The sequence below is a fragment of the Oncorhynchus kisutch genome, linkage group LG26 (genome assembly GCF_002021735.2).
Source record: "Oncorhynchus kisutch isolate 150728-3 linkage group LG26, Okis_V2, whole genome shotgun sequence".
NCBI lineage: Eukaryota > Metazoa > Chordata > Actinopteri > Salmoniformes > Salmonidae > Oncorhynchus > Oncorhynchus kisutch.
The window spans coordinates 8,610,021-8,634,968 of NC_034199.2; the positions used below are offsets into that span (position 1 = coordinate 8,610,021).

The 24,948-nt window shown below is 41.0% G+C and overlaps 1 protein-coding gene across 2 annotated transcripts in view; it reads left to right on the forward strand.

The window, feature by feature from the left end:
* Positions 1–22,306: 22,306 nt before the first annotated feature.
* hdac4 (histone deacetylase 4) overlaps positions 22,307–24,948 on the forward strand; it is a 216,077-nt gene continuing 213,435 nt past the window's right edge. For both annotated transcript variants that reach the window (XM_031805646.1, XM_031805647.1), the window contains exon 1: positions 22,307–22,475. In XM_031805646.1, coding sequence (XP_031661506.1) covers positions 22,454–22,475 — 22 coding nt within the window. In that variant the 5' untranslated portion in view covers positions 22,307–22,453. The remainder of the gene's footprint in view (positions 22,476–24,948) is intronic.

The window sequence follows — 24,948 nt, forward strand, 5'->3', positions numbered from 1 at the left end:
TTTAAAATCGTAATTTATAATTTGTCAGTAGTGATGTAAAAAGATATGAATGTATATGTAGATGGCTCCACCTGCCTTTTCCACAATGTGCTGGAAATAATGATGCTATAGGCTCTTTGTTGAGTACAGCTCCCATCTGATGCTGTAGAGTTAGTCCGTCCAGTAATGGTATCGCTTATTCAAATACTTCTGCTACATTAGGCAAAACAGCATTTTCATGTATAATCATGCAGATGCAGGTAATTTGCAAACATATGAACCAGAAATCTATGTTTCTTCTATAGTAAATATTGAAATAATGGTATGTTGACAGAACCTCTCATTATTCATAACACTACTATTTAGCTTGGATGATTGTGCATCATTCCTGGCAGTCTTCCCGTCTTTGAACGCAAAGAGTGTGTGTGTGTGCAAGTATGTGTGTGTGTGTGAGCGTGGGTGCGTGTGTTTCTGCGTGCATACTTATGTGTTTCCCCACCACATTAAAATGCATTGGCTTTCTTTGGGATTATGACATGCAGTGAACAAATTCCAAATCTGCTTTTAACTTGTGCTTTTTGTTAATCCACGCCAATACGTCATTTTTTGAGTGGTGAAGCAAATCGTCAGATAACGACTGACGTCAATGACCCCGACGACAAAGAGGAATGGGTTCATTCGTAGAAACTGCTTCTAGCCACTGTCATTATTATTTTTGACTGCACTGTTATTGATTATTACTGTCATTATTGCCATATATAAACTCAGTACTTGGCAAGCAGCCAAATGACTAACACAATTTCAACAAATGTATTATAATGGTTTATGACAAAATTTTAACAAATGTATTATAATGGTTTATGACACAAAATAAACTAAATTAATAACGGTTCATAAACTACTTATACACCCATTGACAAATGATTTTTAAGTAGGTCTACCTTAATGTAAATATGTCATGACTTCAAGATGATTGACTCCTTAAGTAGGAGCAGATCCTGAAAGTTTTTATCAAATCAATATTCTTGTAAACAAAACAACCTATGAGTGACTGTTTTGATATTGATACAATTGCCATGTTCCCAACACAATCAGAATAGCTACTTCATATTGGGAATTGTAAAAGTGGACCCATCTCAGTTTAATAGGCAATTTTAAAAAGCCATATAATAGCCTCAGGGTTGGGGAGTGACTGATTACATGTAATCTGATTACAAAAAAAACAACTAATCAGTTACGCTACCAGCAAAAATATTTTAATCAGATTACATATACTTTTGAAAAAATGGATTCCTCTTAAATTCAGAAAGGATGTTTGCGAAAAAACATACATAATGACACCTTCAATTCAGCATTGAAAAAAACACGGAAGTTTAAGTTTGTTCCACCTTTGAACGCAAAGAGTGTGTGTGTGTGCAAGTATGTGTGTGTGTGATGATGATGACCATCTTTTCTGTAGTTTTTTTTGTCTAGCCAACATAGTGTCACTCACACTAAAAGATGTGGCACAGACGGGGTCACCGTACAACAGCGGTGGGCAAACTTTTTGGCTCGAGGGCCACATTGGGATTTTGAAATTCAACGGAGGGACGCATTTTTTGGGGGACCAATTGTTTGTCAAAATCCATTTGCGGGGGCCTCCCGAGTGGTACAGCGGTCAAAGGCACTGCATTGCAGTGCTTGAGGCATCCCTACAGACCCGGGTTCGATCCCAGGCTGTGTCACAGCTGGCTGTGACTGTTAGACCAATGAGGTAGCGCACAATTGGCCCAGCGTCGTCCGGGTTAGGGAAGGGTTTGGCAGGCCGAGATTTCCTTGTCCTATTGCGCCCTAGTGACTCCTGTGGCGGGATGGGCGCATGCACCCTGACACGGCCACAAGGTGTACAGTGTTTCCTCTGACATATTGGTGCGGCTGGCTTCCGGGTTAAGCGGGCATTGTGTCAAGAAGCAGTTTGGCTTGGCTGGGTCGTGTTTCGGAGGACACACGGCTCTCGACTACGAAAATGTTGAGAAAAAGGGCAATTTTTTAAAAAACATTTTAAATGTTGTCATTTAAAAAAATATATACAAATCTATTTCTCGCGGGCCAGATTGAAGTGCCCAGCGGGCCGGATATGGTTCACGGGCCGTACTTTGCCCTTGCCCTACAAGATTCTTCACTTCACTCTGTGCAGGGTTGGGGAGTAACGGATTACATGTAATCTGTTACAAGTAAAGGATTACAAAAGCGGTAACTGTAATCCGTTACGTTACCAGCAAAAATATTGTTTTCAGATTACAGATACATTTGATTACTTTGAGGAATACTTTTAAATTCAGAAAGGATGTTCGCGAATAAAAATCTTTGACACTTCTCTGTTTTCTCAATGACACGCGTCCGCCATCGTGTACAAATGTATTTTGTCCCCCCACACCAAACGCGATCACGATACGCAGGTTGAATTCTCAAAACAAACTCTGAACCAATTATATTAATATGGGGACAGGTCGAAAAGCATGAAACATTTATAGCAATTTAGCTAGCTAGCTTGTAGTTGCTAGCTAATTTGTCCTATTTAGGTAGTTGGCTTGCTGTTGCTAGCTAATTTGTCCTGGGATATAAACATTGAGTTGTTATTTTACCGGAAATGCACAAGGTCCTCTACTACGAAAATGAATCCACACGTAAAATGGTCAACCGAATCGTTTATAGTCATCTCTCCTCCTTCCAGGCTTCTTTTTCTTCTTTGGACTTTATATAGTGATTGACAAATAACTTTCATGATAAGGTGCATTACCACAACCGACCTCAGTTCATCTTTCAATCATCCACATGGGTATATGTTCCTAAAAACCATTGAGAAGTTGGCACATGGGTATATGATTCTAAAAACCAATGAGGAGATGGGAGAGGCTGGACTTGCAGCGCGTTCGGCTTCACAAATAGAATAAACTTCTATTTTAGTGCCTGGCAACGCAGATGCTCGTTGGCGAGCGCGAGCAGTGTGGGTGCAATGATTGAATGACATGTATGTGTACATTTATTTTGTAACGTTCGCACACACGACGCGACCGGTGTGGTCAGCATGTTACGGATTGTGGTTATTGTGGATGGCTGTTCACAAATCTAAATGTGTATTTGAACTCAATAATAGTTCAATGCAAAAGGTTTAAGCTGCCTATCAATCATTGTTTTTGAAACCAATGGACAGCCAGTGAAAAATGCACTCTTGCAACAGCTGCATAGTGCGGATCCCAGCCTATGGAATAATAGTGGGGCTTTATTGCTCAATCGAATTCATGCTGATAAAAATAACAATCCATAGGCGAACACATGCTCAAACTCGCTCACTTTTGATAGACTCGATTCTTCAAAGTAGCCACCCTTTGCCTTGATGACAGCGTTGCACACTCTTGGTATTCTCTCATCCAACTTCATGAGGTAGTCACCTGGAATGCATTTCCATTAACAGACGGGCTTTGTTAAAAGTAAAAATATTTCAAGAACTTTTGAAGTTTCTTCAAGTGCAGTAAAAAAAAACATCAAGCGCTAAGATGAAACTGGTTCTCATGAGGACCGCCACAGGAAAGGAAGACCCTGAGTTACCACTGCTGCAGAGGATAAGTTCATTAGAGTTACCAGCCTTAGAAATTGCAGCCCAAATAAATGCTTCACAGAGATCAAGTAACAGACACATATCATCATCAACTGTTCAGAGTAGAGGTCGACCGATTAATCGGAATGGCCGATTAATTAGGGCCGATTTCAAGTTTTCATAACAATCGGAAATCTGTATTTTCGGACACCGATAATATATATATATTTTTTACACCATTATTTAACTAGGCAAGTCGGTTAAGAACACATTCTTATTTTCAATGACGGCCTAGGAACGGTGGGTTAACTGCCTTGTTCAGGGGCAGAATGACAGATTTTTACCTTGTCAGCTCGGGGATTCAATCTTGCAACCTTACTGTTAACTAGTCCAACGCTCTAACCACCTGCCTTACATTGCACTCCACGAGGAGCCTGCCTGTTACGCGAATGTAGTAAGAAGCTAAGGTAAGTTGCTAGCTAGCATTAAACTTATCTTATAAAAAACAATCAATCAATCATAATCACAAGGTTGATGATATTACTAATTTATGTAGCGTGTCCTGCGTTGCATATAATCGATGCGGTGAAATTGTGTCACTTCTCTTGCATTCATTGCACGCAGAGTCATGGTATATGCAACAGTTTGGGCCACCTGGCTCATTGTGAACTAATTTGCCAGAATTTTACATAATTATGACATAACATTGAAGGTTGTGCAATGTAACAGGAATATTTAGACTTATGGATGCCACCCGTTAGATAAAATACGGAACGGTTCCGTATTTCACTGAAAGAATAAACGTCTTGTTTTCGAGATGATGGTTTCCGGATTCGACCATATTAATGACCTAAAGCTCGTATTTCAGTGTGTTATTATGTTATAATTAAGTCTATCATTTGATAGAGCAGTCTGACTGAGCGATGGTAGGCACCAGCAGGCTCATAAGCATTCATTCAAACAGCACTTTTGTGCGTTTTGCCAGCAGCTCTTTGCAATGCTTCAAGCATTGCGCTGTTTATGACTTCAAGCCTATCAACTCCCGAGATTAGGTTGGTGTAACCGATGTGAAATGGCGCGCTAATAGCGTTTCAAACGTCACTCGCTCTGAGACTTGGAGTAGTTGTTCCCCTTGCTCTGCATGGGTAACGCTGCTTCGAGGGTGGCTGTTGTCGATGTGTTCCTGGTTCGAGCCCAGTTAGGAGCGAGGAGAAGGACGGAAGATATACTGTTACACTGGCAATACTAAAGTGCCTATGAGAACGTCCAATAGTCAAAGGTATATGAAATACAAATGGTATAGAGAGAAATAGTCCTATAATTCCTATAATAACTACAACCTAAAACTTCTTAAGTGGGAATATTGAAGACTCATGTTAAAAGGAACCACCAGCTTTCATATGTTCTCATGTTCTGAGCAAGGAACTTAAACGGTAGTTTTCTTACATGGCACATATTGCACTTTTACTTTCTTCTCCAACTCTTTGTTTTTGCATTATTTAAACCAAATTGAACATGTTTCATTATTTATTTGAGGCTAAATGGTATTTATTGATGTATTATATTAAGTTAAAATAAGTGTTCATTCAGTATTGTTTTAATTGTCATTATTACAAATACATTTTAAAAAATTGTCTGATTAATCAGTGTCGGCTTTTGTTGGTCCTCCAATAATCGGTATCGGCGTTGGAAAATCATAATCGGCCAGCCTCTAGTTCAGAGGAGACTGCGTAAATCAGGCCTTCGTGGTCGAATTGCTGCAAAGAAACCACTACTAAAGGACACCAATAAGAAGAGACTTGCTTGGGCCAAGAAACACGAGCAATGTACACTACACCAGTGGAAATCTGTTCTTTAGTCTGATTAGTCCAAATTTGATATTTTTAGTTCCAACCGCCGTGTCTTTGTGAGACACAGAGTAGGTAAACGGATGATCTCCGCATGTATGGTTCCCACCATGAAGCATGGAGGAGGAGGTGTGATAGTGTGGGGGTGCTTTGCTGGTTACACTGTCTGTGATTTACTTAGAATTTAAGGCACACTTAACCAGCATGTCTACCACAGCATTCTGCAGCAATATGCCATTCCATCTGGTTTGTGTTTAGTGGGACTACAATTCATTTTTTAACAGGACAATGATCCAAAACACGCCTCCAGGCTGTGTAAGTGCTATTTGACCAAGAAGGAGAGTGATGGAGTGCTGCATCAGATGACCTGGCCTCCACAATCACCCGACCTCAACCCAATTGAGATGGTTTGGGATGAGTTGGACCACAGATTGAAGGAAAAGCAGCCAAAAAAGTGCTCAGCATATGTGGAAACTCCTTCAAGACCGTTGGAAAAGCATTCCTCATGAAGCTGTTTGAGAGAATGCCAAGAGTGTGCCAAGCTGTCATCAAGGTAAAGGGTGGCTACTTTGAAGAATCTAAAATCTAAAATAAATGTAGATTTGTTTAACACTTTTTTGGTTACTACATGATTCCATATGTGTTATTTCATAGTTTTGATGTCTTCACTATTATTACACAATGTAGAAAATAGCAAAAGTAAAGGAAAACCCTTGAATTAATAGATGTGTCCAAACCTTTGACTGATACTGTACATATATTTTGGTCTCCTGAGTGGGGCAGCGATCTAAGGCACTGGATCTCAGTGCTAGAGGCGTCACTACAGACCCTGGTTCGATTGCAGGCTATATCACAACCGGCCGTGATTGGGAGTCCCATAGGGCAGTGCACAATTGGCCCAGTGTCGTTCGGATTAGGGTTTGGCTGGGGTAGGCCGTCATTGTAATTAAGCATTTGTTCTTAACTGACTTGCGTAGTCAAATTAAGGTTAAATATATACACTACCATTCAAAAGTTTGGGGTTACTTAGAAATGTCCTTGTTTTCTGGTTAGAGCCAGTTTGCGCTGTTCTGTGAAGGGTACACAGCATTGTACGAGATCTTCAGTTTCTTGGCAATTTGTCGCATGGAATAGCCTTCATTTCTTAGAACAAGAATAGACTGATGAGTTTCAGAAGAAAGTTATTTGTTTCTGGCCATTTTGAGACTGGAATCGAACCCACAACTACTGATACTCCAGATACTCAACTAGTCTAAAGGCCAGTTTTATTGCTTCTTTAATCAGGACAACATTTTTCAGCTGTGAAGGGTTTTCTAATGATCAATTAGCCTTTTAAAATGATAAACTAGGATTAGCTAACACAACGTGCCATTGGAACACAGGAGTGATGGTTGCTTTTTATCAAAACAGAGGCGGGGCAACTGTTTAGTTATTGTTTCATTTGTGGATTTGCCCTATAAACAGATGCATATTATCAAGACATCAAAGTGTCACCAACAAAAAGGTAAACAATAGGCCTAAAGCAAATGCAGAATATGGCATTCATTTTTGACATGTAAATAGCACTTTTCAATAGTGCTCAAAGCATGCCATGAGCGCAGCATTTTTTTCAACTCAAATCAACGAGCCTAACCAGTCCTCCATGACAACAAAATCATAAACAACAGACTAGGGCTGACTAATCAGTCCTTAGTTTTGGGGTTATGCTCAGGTAAAACAATTTGGCTAATCTATACTTCCATATTTCCATGTCCTATTCTTGAAGAAGGGGTTTAAACATTGATTGGAATGACTGGAATTCTGGTAGACTTTGTTTTTAATGTAAATAAATAATCAAATCATAGTATTATATGTAGTAGAAAGCAATGGGTTAGACGAAGCCTACATAATCAACCCATAAAGTAAAATGTAACATCCATATATGGCCAGCTATGTAAACTTTAATGAACATGTTTTATCCTAAAATAGATGTCATTCACTTGGTAACATACATTTGTGTCTTCTTCTAAAGCCTTTTAAGGGGAAAGTAATCAGATTACGTTACTGATTTCGGGTAATCCAAAATTACATTACTGATTACAATTTTGGACAGGTAACTAGTAACTAACGGATTACATTTAGAACGTAACCTGCCCAACCCTGAACGCTGTCTCGCGAAAACAATGATGTGATTAAATGTTATTTAGCTACGAGCTGTGGCTCAAAGCAGCCTCATAAACGTTTTCAGTCAGACATTCACAATTGCCATACAGAGTTGAAATACTGTATCTAGCCAACATTTTGAATTGAATAACATTGCTTGCTTGTGAACGTCAGAGCTGTAACAACTTGACACTTTGGCAAGCACAAACGCATACTAGTAGTGCATACTAGTAGTTGTCCCTAGTCATCGCTCCTTCTTCAGTCTACACATTCTGGATGATGCGAAACAACTTCGTCATCTCGCTGGCTTCTCTTGCGAGCTCTCATTGGCTAATGGTGATCACCCTCATATTGCATCTCTCGAACCGCTCACATTAAACTCGCTCACGGACCGGCGTCCCGAGTAGGCAACGAAATTAGGAATTTGTCTTGTAGCGTATCCATGCTTTTTGAGGGGATAGTAATTGGGGAAGTAATTTGGGTAATCCCAAAAAATGACGTTACTAATTACAATGTTGGACAGGTAACTAGTAACTGTTACAGATTACACTCCGAAAGCAAGCTACTTCAACCCTGAACAGCATTCTGTGGCAACATGAAGTTACTCCAGTGTCAAACAAGCCGACCAACATTATTCGGTGAACCCGCCTCCTAAGGAAATGCAAGAGAGCGCGACCACTGAGGTATAGCGCACGACACGTGATTTATTGGCTAGTCAAAATCCAGTATGGCGGAATCTGTGAATGACTCTCTCACTGGCGTTTTCTCCAACGGGTCCTAAATTCTACATGTTCGATAGAGTCGGGAGCCTGGATAGAAATCACAACATTCAGGAGGGCGTTTGTTCAGGTAGCTTTCTTTTACACAAACACGACAATCTGATACAGCAGTTGTGAGATTGGACAATTTAAACCATGTTTGCTTGATTTTATATAATTTGCAACTCTATACCGAGGTGAAGTTGTTATCGCGGTCTATTTCTTGGTAGCTATGGTTTTGACTTTCTTTTTCAAATCAAGTATCGCCTAGTTACATATCTTTGGAAAGTGGTGGGTGTGTAGCATCCTAATGTCAGATAACATCTTAATGTCTTAATGTATTTCATGAGGAGCTACATTACTTACACGGGCGATATTTTGAAGCAATACAGTGGTACATCTCCGTGGTCCAATACTCACATCGGATAAACATGTAACGTTAGTCTCGTAAGATTCCACGAACACAACAACTGTTACATACATCACTTGAGCTCCCCAGTGTGTAACTTGTTGAAATAAGATCATTGGGTTATCGCTGATTATGCATGTTACAAATTGACACTATTGCGCTTTACTTTGTGTTTTTTTGTGTGTTTTTAAAAAAACCTGTAGCTCGTGAAATCCTGTATGTAATTTCATGTAGTTAATGGAGTTAATTCGCAAGTCAATTTTTCAAATCTGAGTTGGCATTGGTTGCTAATTAGAGGGTGTCCAATCATAAACGCATTTTTTTTGACGAATGAGTAAAATAAAGCCACAGAAAAAAGTGGTAAAAAATATGGAAAATAGCATTGCGTCAGCTAGGCTGGATGCTGAAAGGCTAGCTGTTGAACTCTTTCTTCTCTAATTCGGAGTGTCATAACACTGTCATGACACATATAAAGTGCATTCGGGAAAGTATTCAGACCCGTGGACTTTTTCCGCATTTTGTTACGTTTGCAGCCCTATTCTAAAACGGATTAAACTAAAATGTCTCATCAATCTACACACAATACCCCATAAAGACAAAGCGAAAACAGGTTTGTATATATTTTTTTGCAAATGTATCAAAAACTGAAACACCTTATTAACATAAGTATTTTGACCCTTTACTATGAGACTCGAAATTGAGCTCAGGTGCATCCTGTTTCTGTTGATCATCCTTGAGATGTTTCTACAACCTGATTGGAGTCCACCTGTGGTAAATTCAATTGATTGGACATGATTTGGAAAGGCACACACCTGTCTATATAAGGTCCCACTGTTGACCGTGCATGTCAGCAAAAACCGAGCCAGGAGGTCAAAGGAATGGTCCGTAGAGCTCAGAGACGGATTGTGTCGAGGCACAGATCTGGGAAAGGGTAACAAAAAAATGACCCCAAGAAAGAAATGGCCTCCATCATTCTTAAATGGAAGAAGTTTGGAACCACCAAGACTCTTCCTAGAGCTGGCCGCCCCAGCCAAACTGAACAATCTGGGGAGAAGGGCTTTGGTCAGGGAGGTGACCAAGAACCCAATGGTCACTCTGGCAAAGCTCCGGAGTTCCTCTATGGAGATGGAAGAACATTCCAGAAGGACAATCATCTCTGCAGCACTCCACCAAACCGACCGTTATGGTAGAGTGGCAAGACTGAGTCCACTCCTCAGTAAAAGGCACATGACAGCCCGATTGGAGTTTGCCAAAAGGCACCTAAAGGACTCTCAGCCCTGCATGCCAAGCCTCACGTCTAGAGGGAACCTGGCACCATCGCTACGGTGAAGCATGGTGGTGGCAGGATCATGCTGTGTGTATGTTTTTCAGCGGCAGGGACTGGGAGACTAGTCAGGATTGAGGGGAAAGATGAACGGAGCAAAGTACAGAGAGATCCTTGATGAAAACCAGCTGCAGAGTGGTCAGGACCTCAGACTGGGACGAAGGTTCACCTTCCAACAGGACAACGTCCCTAAGCACACAGCCAAGACAACGCAGGAGTGGCTTTGGGACAAGTCTCTGAATGTCCATGAGTGGCCCAGCCAGAGCCCGGACTTGATTGAGCATCTCTGGAGAGACCTGAAAATATCTGTGCAGCGACGCTCCCCATCCAACCTTGACAGAGCTTGAGAGGATCTGCAGAGATGCATGGGAGTATCTCCCCAAGTACAGGTGTGTCAAGGACTCGAGGCTGTAATCACTGCCAAAGGTGCTTCAAGAAATTACTGAGTAAAGGGTCTGAATACTTATGTAAATTTGATATTTCAGAGTTTTTTTTTACAAACATTGTAAACTATTGTGCGTAGATTGATGATGGGAAAAAACTATAATGCATTTTAGAATAAGGCTGTAACGTAAAAAATGTGGGAAAAGTCAAGGGGTCTGAATACTTTCCAAGTGCACTGTATTTAGACCTGTTGTGACATACAGTATATTGCATCATTTCATGGCTGGTTATGACACCTACATAAGAGAATCAAAACCTACCACAATAGTTATTTTATGGTTACTTGTTTAGAGTATGTTTATGTTATATAACATTTTCTGAAACTAACCATATTAAAAGATCATTGCCCACAAATTGATGTCAGACATGCACCTAACAAAATACTTTGTTGCTGATGATTGGGATGAGCAGATTTCAGGAGCAGGTTACCCTCTTTTTGACTGATGACTACTGACATAAGGGCATGTACATGATATGCCTATCTGGCTTATATGATTATGATGGTCATAATGCTTCTTGACAGTGTCATGAAGTGTATTTTCTTAGTCCAAGTAAAGTAGTAAAGTTACACGGGATGGCCATAATGCTTCATGACAGTGTCATAAAGTGTATTTTCTGCAAGTTATTTAAAATATGATGGAAAAAAACATGACCGTTAACAGAATTCAACAACAACAACAAAGAAACAAACTTTCCAACGAAAGGAAACTTCTTGGCAGAGAATAAACACATTTGAATAAATGTGGGTTTTGAGACTTATGTAGGTGTCCTAAAATAACGCAATATATGTCACTGCAGGTGTAAATATATGGGTCAGGATAGTGTTATGACAGATGTTATGACCTGGCTATGACCGTGTCATAACGTGTTTTAGCGCTGGGTATCATGTAAAGTGTTACCAAATTATCGTATCTAAATGTGAAATGTCATCGACTACAAATTTAAAGAACAGACCACTCTGGAGTCAGATCTTAGCAGAATGTGTAATTTAGCATATAAAACCAAAAAAATATGTTTTATGAAATAATTAGGCAGGTCTGATGATGAAAAAGAAAGGAAATTCTTGCCTATTACTTCTTGCCTATTCTATTTGAGAAAAAAAGTAGTGTGTACTTCCAGTAGTTAGCTACACTTCTACATGGCAAAAAAAAGTAATTAACGAAGATTTTGCCAGAATTTTCTATGGCATAGATGTCATATTTGCTTGTGCTTTGTGGAAGCCTACTCCATAATTTTATTTGTTGGTGTTTGAACTGCAAATTGCCCCTTTAAGTTTCTCTTAAACCTGTAACATTGTATTAAAGGCGCAATATGCAGAAATCGCTCCTCCATAAAATTCTAATAGTTCGCCCAATTTCAGTTTGTGATAAAACAAGCAATGTAAAGTGTAGAGAATCATTGTACCATCTAAACAGCTGTGAAATAGCTTTTTAATAACCAAAAATATTGTATTTTCAGCTGTTTGATGCTGGTGTAAAAGATGCAAAAACAAAACTTAAAAATGGGAAGCATAGAAATGCCGCACATAGAACATATCTACTGCTTCTTAGGCTTGCTTTCAGTGAGACTGAGAGATCTATAACTCACATTTCTATGTGAATTTGGTCTGTTCTCCCAAAAAGTTTCATATTGCAGCTTTAACTTTACAGCATTTCAATACTTGTTTTGCAGGCTATATGCATTGCTATTGCATCAACATGGGATTGAGTAGTTTGTGTAATTAGTAGAATATTCACTGTTCCTTATTAATCATGTTATGATGTTGTTAGTGATTGTTCAAATGTGCATGTCAGAGTTTGTTGGTTTTTGCATGTGTTGAACTTGACTTATTGGGGTTATGTGTTGGTATGGTATTAGTAGGCCTATGTCTGTGTTTGAGTTCATATATGAGGTGAGGAGGTGACATCAGTGAATCAGGGTTAGCTCAACTGGAGTCAGAGGGAGAATCTCAATTGCATTGCCTTTATTCATCTCATTCTCTTCATCTCATTCTCCAAATCCTTTGGATGAGAAGGTCAAAGGGGAAGGCCCTCTGACCTTCCTATCAAATGTGTTTTGAGAAGGAGGTGAGGAGAGAGGACATGAGGAATCAAGGAAATGCAATTGAGATTTTCCCAGAGGCCTCAAGTTAAGTAGTAAACATACAAGCTCTAATCTGTGCTCTTGCGCCTAGCGTCTAGCTGAATCTATTTTTTCCACATTCCAGTTCTCAAGGACTGGCGTTCCTGACTCGTAAATTCCAATCCTCACAGGAAGAAGGTCATAGCAGCCTTTCAAGAACTTGGCACTAACAGAGGACCGCTCCTTAATGACAACTCGATCTCAGGGAATGGGACTGAATGGTGTAACAACCCAAGTTTTCTACTGCTGAGAATAAAAATCTGTTTAAAGCCAGAATCCATAATTGCTACATACATTTTTGGACTTACTGTATAAATTAATGATATATATGATATATGAAGAATAAAACACATAAATGCCTCATATGCTTAGTCAAACAGTCAACGCGTGTGCTGTATTGTATGGTACGTTTTAATTAAGAGAGGTGGTGCAATATTTTTTGTACTCTATTTTTGAAATCTTATGGGTATTTTCCGTAACAAGACCTGGCCAGATCAATCTGATTTCACAGGACGTGCTTTGATACCAGGGTCCTGTTCAGTAGTGCACATCATAGCAAACTTTTAAAATGTTTTGCAACAGAAAACAAAAATGAACCTATTAGATACGTTCAGTTAGTAACTCCCAGTTTCAGTCTATTTTAAAACGTTTTCTCCCCACTGAACATGACTCAGCCAATAGAAGGGTTCTCAGACCGTTGTGCCGGGGGCTCTGAGAATAGCCCTGGCTTCACCCTCCTGCACCCATTGCCCCCTCAGCCCTATTAACAAACAGTAGCATCCCATTGAGTGGCTCGGAACTCAATCCCGGCTGTTGTTTATTTGGCCTGTTCCAGACGATTTAAAAAAGTCCCCAAGAATTGGCAATTATGCAGAGTTGTCAATTAGAACGGTCTTGTTTGTTGACGTTGTCGCTCTAATGAATGCTAATGGTCCATTAATGTCAGGGAGACAAGGTGACATGACGCCTACGCCTCACCAGCCGGGCACAGTAAACAGAGTTTACCTCGTTCTCCCTCATTCTACTGCTTGTTAAAGTGCTGCAACGACTATGGAGATGTGAAGAATGATGGAGTGAGTGTGGTACCGTGAGTTTGAGAATGGCAGAGAACAGGTTAATGACATTGCGGAGGGAAGGTAGGAGAAAAGAAAAGGAGAAACAGTGAAAGAATGTGATTGTAAAATGGTGGAAGAGAGGGCAAGTTGACACGGATGTCGTTTAGAATGCTCGGTAGTTGGCAGGGAAAGTGTTCACTTCCTGCTTTTTCTTTGGCTGAAAATTGACTGGCTTTTGTGGCCGCGGCACAAGGTGGGGTGTCAGGGTTCCCACCATAGCGACACGCGGAGCAGAGTTTATTGTCAATGTTGAGTAAGTAACCACTCAATGCTGAGGCTTGGACGAGAACTTAGCCTACACATGACAGAATTTACATTTCTCAAGTATTTTCTTCTCCAGTGAGCTGAACTTGTAAACTAAAATAGCACATTTCTGACATACTACTGCCCTGTTGAAAGAGATGTTTAACTGCTGCTAACATTTATAGAACTGGATAAGATGTTATTTTATTAACCAGATGTCTAGCAGCGTTGCTGTCCCCCTAAAGATAAAATAGGGTTGAATGCAAACTTATCTTTGTTTGACAGTTAGTCCTTCACTGTACTAAAAAAGCTGATTCCGCCTTAACTAGACAGGGACTAATGAGTAGGCCTATTATTAGTTCTGCGAATTGCCAGGGACCTCACGATATGATATTATCACAAAACTTAGGTGCCAATAAGATATGTATTGCAATTCTCACGATTCTATATGTATTGCGATTTGATATTGAGATTTTATTGCGATTCCAAACATATTGCTCACCATATATCTGCTGCAGAGGGACAAGAGAGAGCCATGAGAAAACAGCCATGAGAAGACAGGTTTTGTTCAGTCATAGAAAAAAAAGTGCTGATTTTTTTTTATTGGCTCTCTATTTAAAACGAAGATGGAGAACAAGCTATGAAGGAAAATTACTTGCGCCAACCAGCACAAAAATAATATTGCGATATTGCCAATACAATACGATATATCATATATGGAGAACTGTATCAAATCCCCCTCCCCCATCACTACCTGTTATGTGCTTATATTATTTTGGGGATTAATTATTTTATGCTGTAATAATGTTTGTTTTACCACATGGTTGTTCAGCAACTAGAAAATCAGAAAGTAAACTCTGCACTATAAGATTGCAAGGCAACGTTTGAGAGAAATGACTGCATACAGGGTATTCGGAAAGTATTCAGACGCTTTGACTTTTTCCATATTTTGTTACGTTACAGCCTTATTCTAAAATTGATTGAATATATTTTTCCCCTCATCAATCTATACACAATACCCCATAATAACAAAGCAAAAACCGTTCATTTGATAAATAGATAATAGAAATGGAAATACTACATTTACATAATTATTCAGACCCTTTGCTCAGTACTTTGTTGAAGGACCTTTGGCAGCGATTACAGCCTTGAGTCTTCTTGGGTATGATTCTACAAGCTTGGCACACCTGTATTTGGGGAGTTTCTCCCTTTCTTCTTTGCAGATCCTCTTAAGTTATGTGAGGTTGGATGGGGAGTGTTGTTGCACAGCTACTGGAGGCGATCTCATTGTTAGCATGTGTAACCCAAACTGCCCTTGTAGTGAAGAATCTGTTAGAATTGAGACTGACTATTTTTGTACAGGATGATATCTAATAGTCTACAGGACTGAAAGAGAGACAGTCTGCACATATACAGTGCATTGACTTTTTCCTAATTTTGTTACATTACAGCCTTATTCTAAAATTGATTAAATTGTTTTTTCCCCTCACCAATTTACACACAATGCCCCATAATGACAAAACAAAAACAGTTTTTAATTTATTTTTACTAATTTATTAAACATAAAAAACACAACATTTACATAAGTATTCAGACCCTTTATTTAGTACTTTGGTGAAGCACCTTTGGCGGCGATTACAGCCTTGAGTCTTCTTGGGTATGACGCTACAAGCTTGGCACACCTGTATTTGGGGGGTTTCTCCCAGTTTTCTCTGCAGATCCTCTCAAGCTCTGTCAGGTTGGATGGGGAGCGTTGCTGCACAGCTATTTTCAGGTCTCTCCAGAGATGTTCGATCAGGTTCAAGTCCGGGCTCTGGCTGGGCCACTGAAGGACATTCAGAGACTTATCCCAAAGCCACTCCTGCATTGTTTTGTCTGTGTACTTATTGTTGATGTCCTGTTGGAAGGTGAACCTTCACCCCAGTCTGAGGTCCGGAGTGCTCTGGAGCAGGTTTTCAACAAGGATCTCTTTGTACTTTGCTCCGTTCATCTTTCCCCCGATCCTGACTAGTCTCCCAGCATGGTGATGCTGCCACCACCATGCTTCACCTTAGGGATGCTTTCAGGCTTCCTCCAGACGTGACTTGGCATTCATGCTTGGCATTCAGTTCAATCTTGGTTTCATCAGACCAGAAAATCTAGTTTCTCATGGTCTGACAGTCCTTTATGCGCCTTTTGGCAAACTCCATGTGGGCTGTCATGTGCTTTTACTGAGAAGTGGCTTCCGTCTGGCCATTCTACCATAAAGGCCTGATTGGTGGAGTGCTGCAGAGATGGTTGCCCTTCTGGAAGGTTCTCCCATCTCCACAGAGGAACTCTAGAGCTTTGTCAGAGTGACCATCGGGTTCTTGGTCACCTCCCTAACCAAGGCCCTTCTCCCCCATTTGATCAGTTTGGCCGGGTGGCCAGCTCTAGGAAGAGTGTTGGTGGTTCCAAACTTCTTCCTTTTAATAATGATGGAGGCCACTGTGTTCTTGGGGACCTTCAATGCTGCAGAAATGTTTTGGTACCCTTCCCCAGATTTGTGCCTTGACACAATCCTTTCTCGGCGCCCTACAGACAATTCCTTCGACCTCATGGCTTGGTTTTTGCTCTTACATGTCCTGTCAACTGTGGGACCTTTTTATATAGGCAGTTGTAGAAACATCTCAAGGATGACCAATGGAAACAGGATGTACCTGAGCTCAATTTCGAGTCTAATAGGGCATTATCACTTTTATACAACGGGTTACCAACATATTCAAATAATGATTGACATAGTTTCATTAAATGTTAATTTGATAAATGTATTCATACTATTTCATCCTTCCACAAGATTTAGTCCCGACACAAATCCAGGGTTACTAGAAACGCGACCCAGTCGTTCATTCTAAATGTTCCATTGCCACACTGGCTGCTTTTTATAGTGGAGATCAAGTTTATAAGTTGCCTGTATGGGCTGATGAGACAGTGGATTGCACAGTCAGATGGAACATATTAAATAGATATTTTAACATCATAGATTTAGCCGGTGGCAACTTTTGTAATATACACCGGCTGGAATGTGGTTTTAACCAATCAGCATTCAGGATTAGACCCGCCCGTTGTTTAAATGACAGTGTCTTCACCACATTAGACTTCTATACAAGGCCTAGATAAGAAATCTAAATGATAGCTCTTGTGTAGAAGGGTCTGGTGTTCACAAAGTTTGACAGTTCTAAGCTTTAAAGCTGACAGACATCGGTGTCAGGGCACTTGTAGCTAACAAAATGGCAGAAAGCCTAATGCGAAGTGTAGTTTAGTCTGTGAACAGCACCAATTATAGTACAGTGCCAGAGTTGAATGTTAATGTAGTTTTAATTGTCTCATCTCAGACTTGTGGATTACAGGAAGCTTTGTCGAGAACATGGAATAATATTTTTGTTACCTCTGTTTGCATTCCACCATCAAATATTTGGCAGACATTTAGTATAATAACTTGAAATAAGTGCATGTAGAGTCAGAAGCGTTTTTTACTGCCTAACGTCGGACCAAATCCTTAGCTGGGAAGTCAGTTGGATTTCCAAGGGCTGTTTTGTTCTTGTCAACTGTTGAGAATGTTTTACTTTTTGACAGAACTGTCAGTTTTGAGGCATTGCTGTCTATTACACATCGAAAGGGTCAAGACTTTTACCTATTCAGTTTTGAGATACGATTCTCCCCAGCCCCCACGCTCTCCTAGCCAACACATACCACACACCCTGCCCCTACGAGAACTCCAACATCACACTGAGCAATATCCCAGCGATTGTCTGTGCTTGTGCCTGTCCTCTTTTTTTTTTTTAACTGCTGATTGATGTGTAACCTGCGGGCTACGGCTCGTCTCTCTTTTCTCTTGAGAACATGAGCATGCAGCAGCGAGTATTGTGTCAACACTGGGAGGGTTCTGTCATGTCAGATAAGGTGTCACTTTCCTCTCAGCACAGCCAGGCTCCACTTTCTCCCGCCTTCCCTTCTCTCCCTTTCCTCTCCCCTGTTGTATCCCAAGTGCCCTGCCATCAGCACCAATGAGTACAGACAACCATGGTCCTCACACCAGACAATATTTTTGGGGAGGGGCTTTGCACCCTAAACGCTCACCTGTTCCTATCCAGGCCTCCACCCCCCCATTCCACTCCACCCCAGCCATCACCTGCCTTAACTAAAACTTTCAGGAGCAGCCTCTGTCAATAAATGGAAGAAAAACTCCAACCACAACAAAAACACAATAATGTGTCTAGCCGCCATGGCGTATTTTTTCCGATACATACGTGCAGGTATGTACATACACTACCGTTAATTGTGGTCCCTGAGTGAATTATTCATATTCAATTAGGCCCGAGAGGCAGGCAGTAACTGTCGAACACCAGAAGTACATTTCAGTGATTCATTTTGCGCGCCGCACGGCCCTAATTGTTGTTTACCACTGGCAATCTCGACCCCATGTTATTTTTATGCAGACATGATTACCTTCGGTACAGTTTGGAGCACTGGGGAAATGAATTCCTTTATTGGCTGCAAGAGGCACATTTCTGTCAAGCGAGTAGACATTTTCAGACCTGTATATTGTTGATGTGCACTTCTTATCCAATCGGTCGGTCAAAAGGGCCTACAACTGGGAACATTAATAATGTCCAATGCAGCCGTTTTGCTCTTAATATCAAATCATTTCTGGGTAACAATTAAAAACCTTACTGTGATTGTTTTCAATTAAAATGCTCAAAAATAAACAAAAAATAGCTTGTTAGAAAATAGCAATTTCTAAAGCAAGACTTTTGCCAGGACTGTCTGGGAGTGGTCTCAGTGGGGAGGGCAAAGCTGGTGATCAACTCCATCTCACCAAAATGGGCTGAAATTTCAGGCGTTCTTTTTAAATATCTCTTACACTAAAAGGTCATTATCATAATTTTCACAATTTCACAGTATTATTCCAACCTCATAGTGTGGAAATATCTAAAACACAGGCAAATCATGTTTTTGACTGCACTGGGCCTTTAAGATGATGTTAAGACAGATTAGCAAGGTAATTATTAGTTCACTCAATCATCCATGTATATCGATATGAGTAGTCATGTTGATATGAGCCGTCAATGGAGTGTTGACAATTTCATTTAACCTTCATTTAGCCAGGTTAGTCATTAAGAACAAATGAGCCTTTTACAGTAAAATAATGACCTTGTTTGTCAAGAACCCTAGTCTATTCACAAATGCTCAACATGATATGGCTTTGGTTTGACATTTCTGTGCTTTACGACATTTATATGCGACAGACCCCAACTTCCCCTGATTTAGAATATATGTCTGGGGTGACTATAGCAGTGCAAACGTGCGCTGGGAAATCTCTCATGGCGCGGCAGAACCGACGAGAAGCCAACACTCCCCCTTACCAGATTGTCACTTTGAGTATTATGTCACTGGATCCCTCCAGGCCATATGTTATTACATGCGCTCGCATGCACACGTACACTGAGGAGATCTCGTCAGCACAGACTGTAGTATTGGTAAGTCTTTTTGACCCGTTCCTCCTGAGTGGTATCAAACTAAGTAGGGCACATTCCATAGCAGAGCCTTTTGTAAATTAACATCTGTGTTCCTATTGCACAAGTTCAGTTGTTACCTCCTCGTTTCTAAACGTTTTCTTCCTCCTGAACACGAATCTGATTTTCATTTGGCGTCAAATAATTGCTTGACCTTGGAACCCTTTTGCATTGAGGAAACAGAAGGGCAGATGTTCCAGTTCAAGGGCTGCAGTCCAAATCTCTACCCTACTTAGCCAAGTGTCCACTTGTTCCCGCTCCCTCATTGATTTCGAACCATTGGATTGGTATAAGCATGTGTTTAACCATATTGCTCACACCTGTCCATTCCTTGTAAATCCATGAAAGTGCACACTTCGGGGTGGAGGGGTGTATGGCGAATCGGAGGGCAGCCTGAGAGTGTTGAGTGTTGCTCAGATGTGTATTGTTTTTAGGGATGTGTGCCATGCCAGAAAGAGTGGAAATTATGTGTTGTGTGTCAAATAGCGAGTGAAGACAACTGAATGGTGTCTTGTTTGACAGGTTGGACTATTACATTGGAGCAGAGGGGGTAGATTGAGACGATGTGTTGTGTAGCCTCACCAAAGCAATGGAACTAATGTGCATCGTTGACACCGGAAAGTAAACACTGTTGTTTAGAATGTCGGAGGTGATGAAAATATTGTGCTGTACAATAGCTGTAAGACAGACTTTGATGCTGCTTTTGCAGCCGAGGCCGAGGGTTTTGCCCAGGCCCAGTCTTCTGAATAAGTTATTAACCTACTCCAATGAAGGCCATATTTGGCTGTTATTATTTCTGTGGTTAAATTACAGGACTGACCTTTTCATTGTTAAGTACCTCTCTCTCTACTGAGGAGGGCAGTGTGTGCGTGTGGGTGTAACTGCCTGTATGTGAGTCTGTCACTGTCTCATTGTTTGCCCTAGCCTGTGGACAGCATTGGCACCTTTTAGGCACCTTGTGTACTGGGAAGGACTGGAGGCGATCTCATTGTTAGCATGTGTAACCCAAACTGCCCTTGTAGTGAAGAATCTGTTAGAATTGAGACTGACTGTTTTTGTACAGGATGATATCTAATAGTCTACAGGACTGAAAGAGAGACAGTCTGCACATATACAGTGCATTGACTTTTTCCTAATTTTGTTACATTACAGCCTTATTCTAAAATTGATTACATTGTTTTTTCCCCTCATCAATTTACACACAATGCCCCATAATGACAAAAGAAAAACAGTTTTTAATTCATTTATTTTTGTTAAACATAAAAAACATCACATTTACATAAGTATTCAGACCCTTTATTCAGTACTTTGGTGAAGCACCTTTGGCGGCGATTACAGCCTAGAGTCTTCTTGGGTATGACGCTACAAGCTTGGCACACCTGTATTTGGGGAGTTTCTCCCAGTCTTCTCTGCAGATCCTCTCAAGCTCTGTCAGGTTGGATGGGGAGCGTTGCTGCACAGCTATTTTCAGGTCTCTCCAGAGATGTTAGATCAGGTTCAAGTCCGGGCTCTGGCTGGTCCACTCAAGGACATTCAGAGAAGCCACTCCTGCGTTGTCTTGGCTGTGTGCTTAGGGTTGTTGTCTTGTTAGAAGGTGAACCTTTACCCCAATCTGAGGTCCTGAGCACTCTGGAGCAGGTTTTCATCAAGATCTCTCTGTACTTTGCTCCGTTCATCTTTCACTCGATCCTGACTAGTCTCCCAGTTCCTGCTGCTGAAAAACATCCCCACAGCATGATACTGCCACCACCATGCTTCCCCGTAGGGATGGTGCAGGTTTCTTCCAGACGTGACTCTTGGTGTTCAGGCCAAAGAGTTCAATCTTGGTTTCATCAGACCAGAGAATCTTGTTTCTCATTATTTGAGAGTCTTTAGGTGACTTTTGGCAAACTCCATATGGGCTGTCATGTGCTTTTTACTGAGGAGTGGCTTCCGTATGGCCACTCTACCATAAAGGCCTGATTGGTGGAGTTCTGCAGAGATGGTTGTCCATTTGGAAGGTTCTCCCATCTCCACAGAGGAACTCTGGAGCTCTGTCAGAGTGACAATCGGGTTCTTGGTCACCTCCTTGACCAGGCCCTTCTCCCCCGATTACTCAGTTTGGCCAGGTGGCCAGCTCTAGGAAGAGTGTTGGTGGTTCCAAACTTCTTCCATTTAAGAATGATGGAGGCCACTGTGTTCTTGGGGACCTTCAATGCTGCAGAAATGTTTTGGTACCCTTCTTCCCCAGATCTTTGCCTCGACACAATCCTTTCTCGGAGCTCTACGTACAAATATTTTGACCACATGGCTTGGTTTTTGCTCTGAAATGCACTGTTAACTGTATTTTTTATTTTTTATAAAATGTGGATTTATTGGCACGGCTGTTGTTAGGCCCGAGACGAGGTCGAGGGATGGCAAACCGTGCAAATATATCCTCCAAACACCGGCTTCGAGGGCATTATCACTTTTATACAACCGGTTACCAACATATTCAAATAATGATTGACATAGTTTCATTAAACGTTCATTAAACATTAATCTATTTCAGAATAAGGCTGTAACGTAACAAAATGCGGAAAAAGTCAAGGGTTCTGAATACTTTCCGAAGGCACTGTACAATGGCTTGTACAGGTGCATTATATGTGACGTAATATGCCTATATAGTATTTATTTAATGGGAGCATACTTGGTCCACATATGACCAACCTCACTCAAACTTGTGTGTTCATGTGCCCTTGACAGGTTGAATTCACGGGAGTGAAGAAGCAAGCCAACGGCAATACCCTGAAAGCTGCTTTGTCTAGAATGAGCCCTTGAGACCCCCCCCCCCCCCCCCCCCCCCTTTCATCATAGTCTTCCTCGCAGTGTCCATCCAGCCGGACGGCGGATGGTGTTCATCTTACAACCCCAAGAGGAGTACTGAGGCCATTGTCCTCATCCTCTTCATCAGTTTCGCTTCCCAGGAGTGGTACCCTACGATGAATTCCTACAGTCGACAAGGTAAGAATTTGTCTGGGCCTGCTAACAGTAGCCAGCGAGCAGCCCTAGCACCCTGGGAATTGAAATGCACTCTGGGAATCGTAGTATGCTGTGTAAAAGCAATTGTATTTCTATGGTGTGTAGACCTATTGCGCGATAGAAGCTTCAGAAATGAGCTTCAAAGTGCTTTTTTTTATGTCGCTTTGGAACTTAACTATAAATTGAATACATTCAATTATTTAGCTGCAATGAATAATGAATCACAGGCCTAATGAATGTCATTTGACCCAATATTATTAAGGCCATAGATCAAATTCCGATTTAAAACCGTTTAGAACATTATTTTGTATGATCTGAGTCTTAGATGGTTTTGCATAAGGGAAATTGCTGGGGCTTACATTCCTGGGGCCTACATCCATACATCTACATTATACATTGCCACTGCTAAATGCATATGGGGGAAACGATGAGTACGTTTACATGCACATGAATAATGCAACATTAAACTGTTTATGGCAGAAGGAAGTATGACTACTAATGAGCGTAAGCTCATAACCGAAGTTTGCATATGCGATTTTAAAAATACCTGGTTTTCCGTGCAATCTAGAATTGTTAGGGCATGTCAACAGCTTAGTCGGCGTTCCAGCGTTTATTTGATCTGTGTATGTGGCAGCAGCTGTAGCACAAGCCTCCCTCTTATGCGCGAGCAGGATTGGGGAGTAATGGATTACAAAAATCTTGTCATCAGATACTTTTGAAAAACTAGAGGATTACTTTGAGGATTACTTTGACATTCGGAAAGGAGGTTTGGGAGAAACTTGACACTTTTCTCAATGACATTCAAATCAGGATTGAAAAAGGTGCAAGTTTAAGTTTGTTCCACCTAAGCGAGAGACCACTATGATGATAAACCAAATGTGTTTGATGGATCGCGGGAAAAGAGCAGGAACAGGCTTTTGTAGGCTACAGTCCAAGCTACAGTGGGGCAAAAAAGTATTTAGTCAGCCACCAATTGTGTAAGTTCTCCCACTTAAAAAGATGAGAGAGGCCTGTAATTTTCCATCATAGGTACACTTCAACTATGACAGACAAAATGATAAAAAAAATCTTAGAAAATCTCATTGTAGGATTTTTTATTGAATTTATTTGCAAATTATGGTGGAAAATAAGTATTTGGTCAATAACAAAAGTTTATCTCAATACTTTGTTGTATACCCTTTGTTGGCAATGACAGAGGTCAAAAGTTTTCTGTAAGTAAGTTAAGGTTTTCACACACTGTTGCTGGTATTTTGGCCACGGATCAGTCGTCCTGGTCCCTTTGCAGAAAAACAGCCCCAAAGCATGATGTTTCCACCCCCATGCTTCACAGTAGGTATGGTGTTCTTTGGATGCAACTCAGCATTCTTTGTCCTCAACACGACGAGTTGAGTTTTTATTTTGGTTTCATCTGACCATATGACATTATCCCAATCTTCTTCTGGATCATCCAAATGCTCTCTAGCAAACTTCAAACGGGCCTGGACATGTACTGGCTTAAGCAGGGGGACACGTCTGGCACTGCAGGATTTGAGTCCCTGGCGGCGTAGTGTGTTACTGATGGTAGGCTTTGTTACTTTGGTCCCAGCTCTCTGCAAGTCATTCACTAGGTCCCCCCGTGTTCTGGAATTTTTGCTCACCGTTCTTGTGATCATTTTGACCCCACGGGGTGAGATCTTGCATGGAGCCCCAGATCGAGGGAGATTATCAGTGGTCTTGTATGTCTTCCATTTCCTAATAATTGCTCCCACAGTTGATTTCTTCAAACCAAGCTGCTTACCTATTGCAGATTCAGTCTTCCCAGCCTGGTGCAGGTCTACAATTTTGTTTCTGGTGTCCTTTGACAGCTCTTTGGTCTTGGCCATAGTGGAGTTTGGAGTGTGTCTGTTTGAGGTTGTGGACAGGTGTCTTTTATACTGATAACAAGTTCAAATAGGTGCCATTAATACAGGTAACGAGTGGAGGACAGAGGAGCCTTTTAAAGAAGAAGTTACAGGTCTGTGAGAGCCAGAAATCGTGCTTGTTTGTAGGTGACCAAATACTTATTTTCCACCATAATTTCAAATAAATTCATTAAAAATCCTATGATTTTCTGGATTTTTTTCCCTCATTTTGTCTGTCATAGTTGAAGTGTACCTATGATGAAAATTACAGGCCTCTCTCATATTTTTAAGTGGGAGAACTTCCACAATTGGTGGCTAACTAAATACTTTTTTGCCCCACTGTATGTCTTCCAGTGGTGCGACTGCTGTCGGCATCCAAAGATTATCCAACTTGAATAAACACTTGGAGGTAAGGATGACAGCAGTGGTGGAGTCTACGGCGATACGGATATCACTTATTATTGATCACTACATAGCACATTGATGTGATTGTGAATTACACTGCTGCTCTCATTTTTAGCTACAGTATTTGCGCCTTACGGATTGTGGTTGTTGTGGATGGTTGTTCACAATGT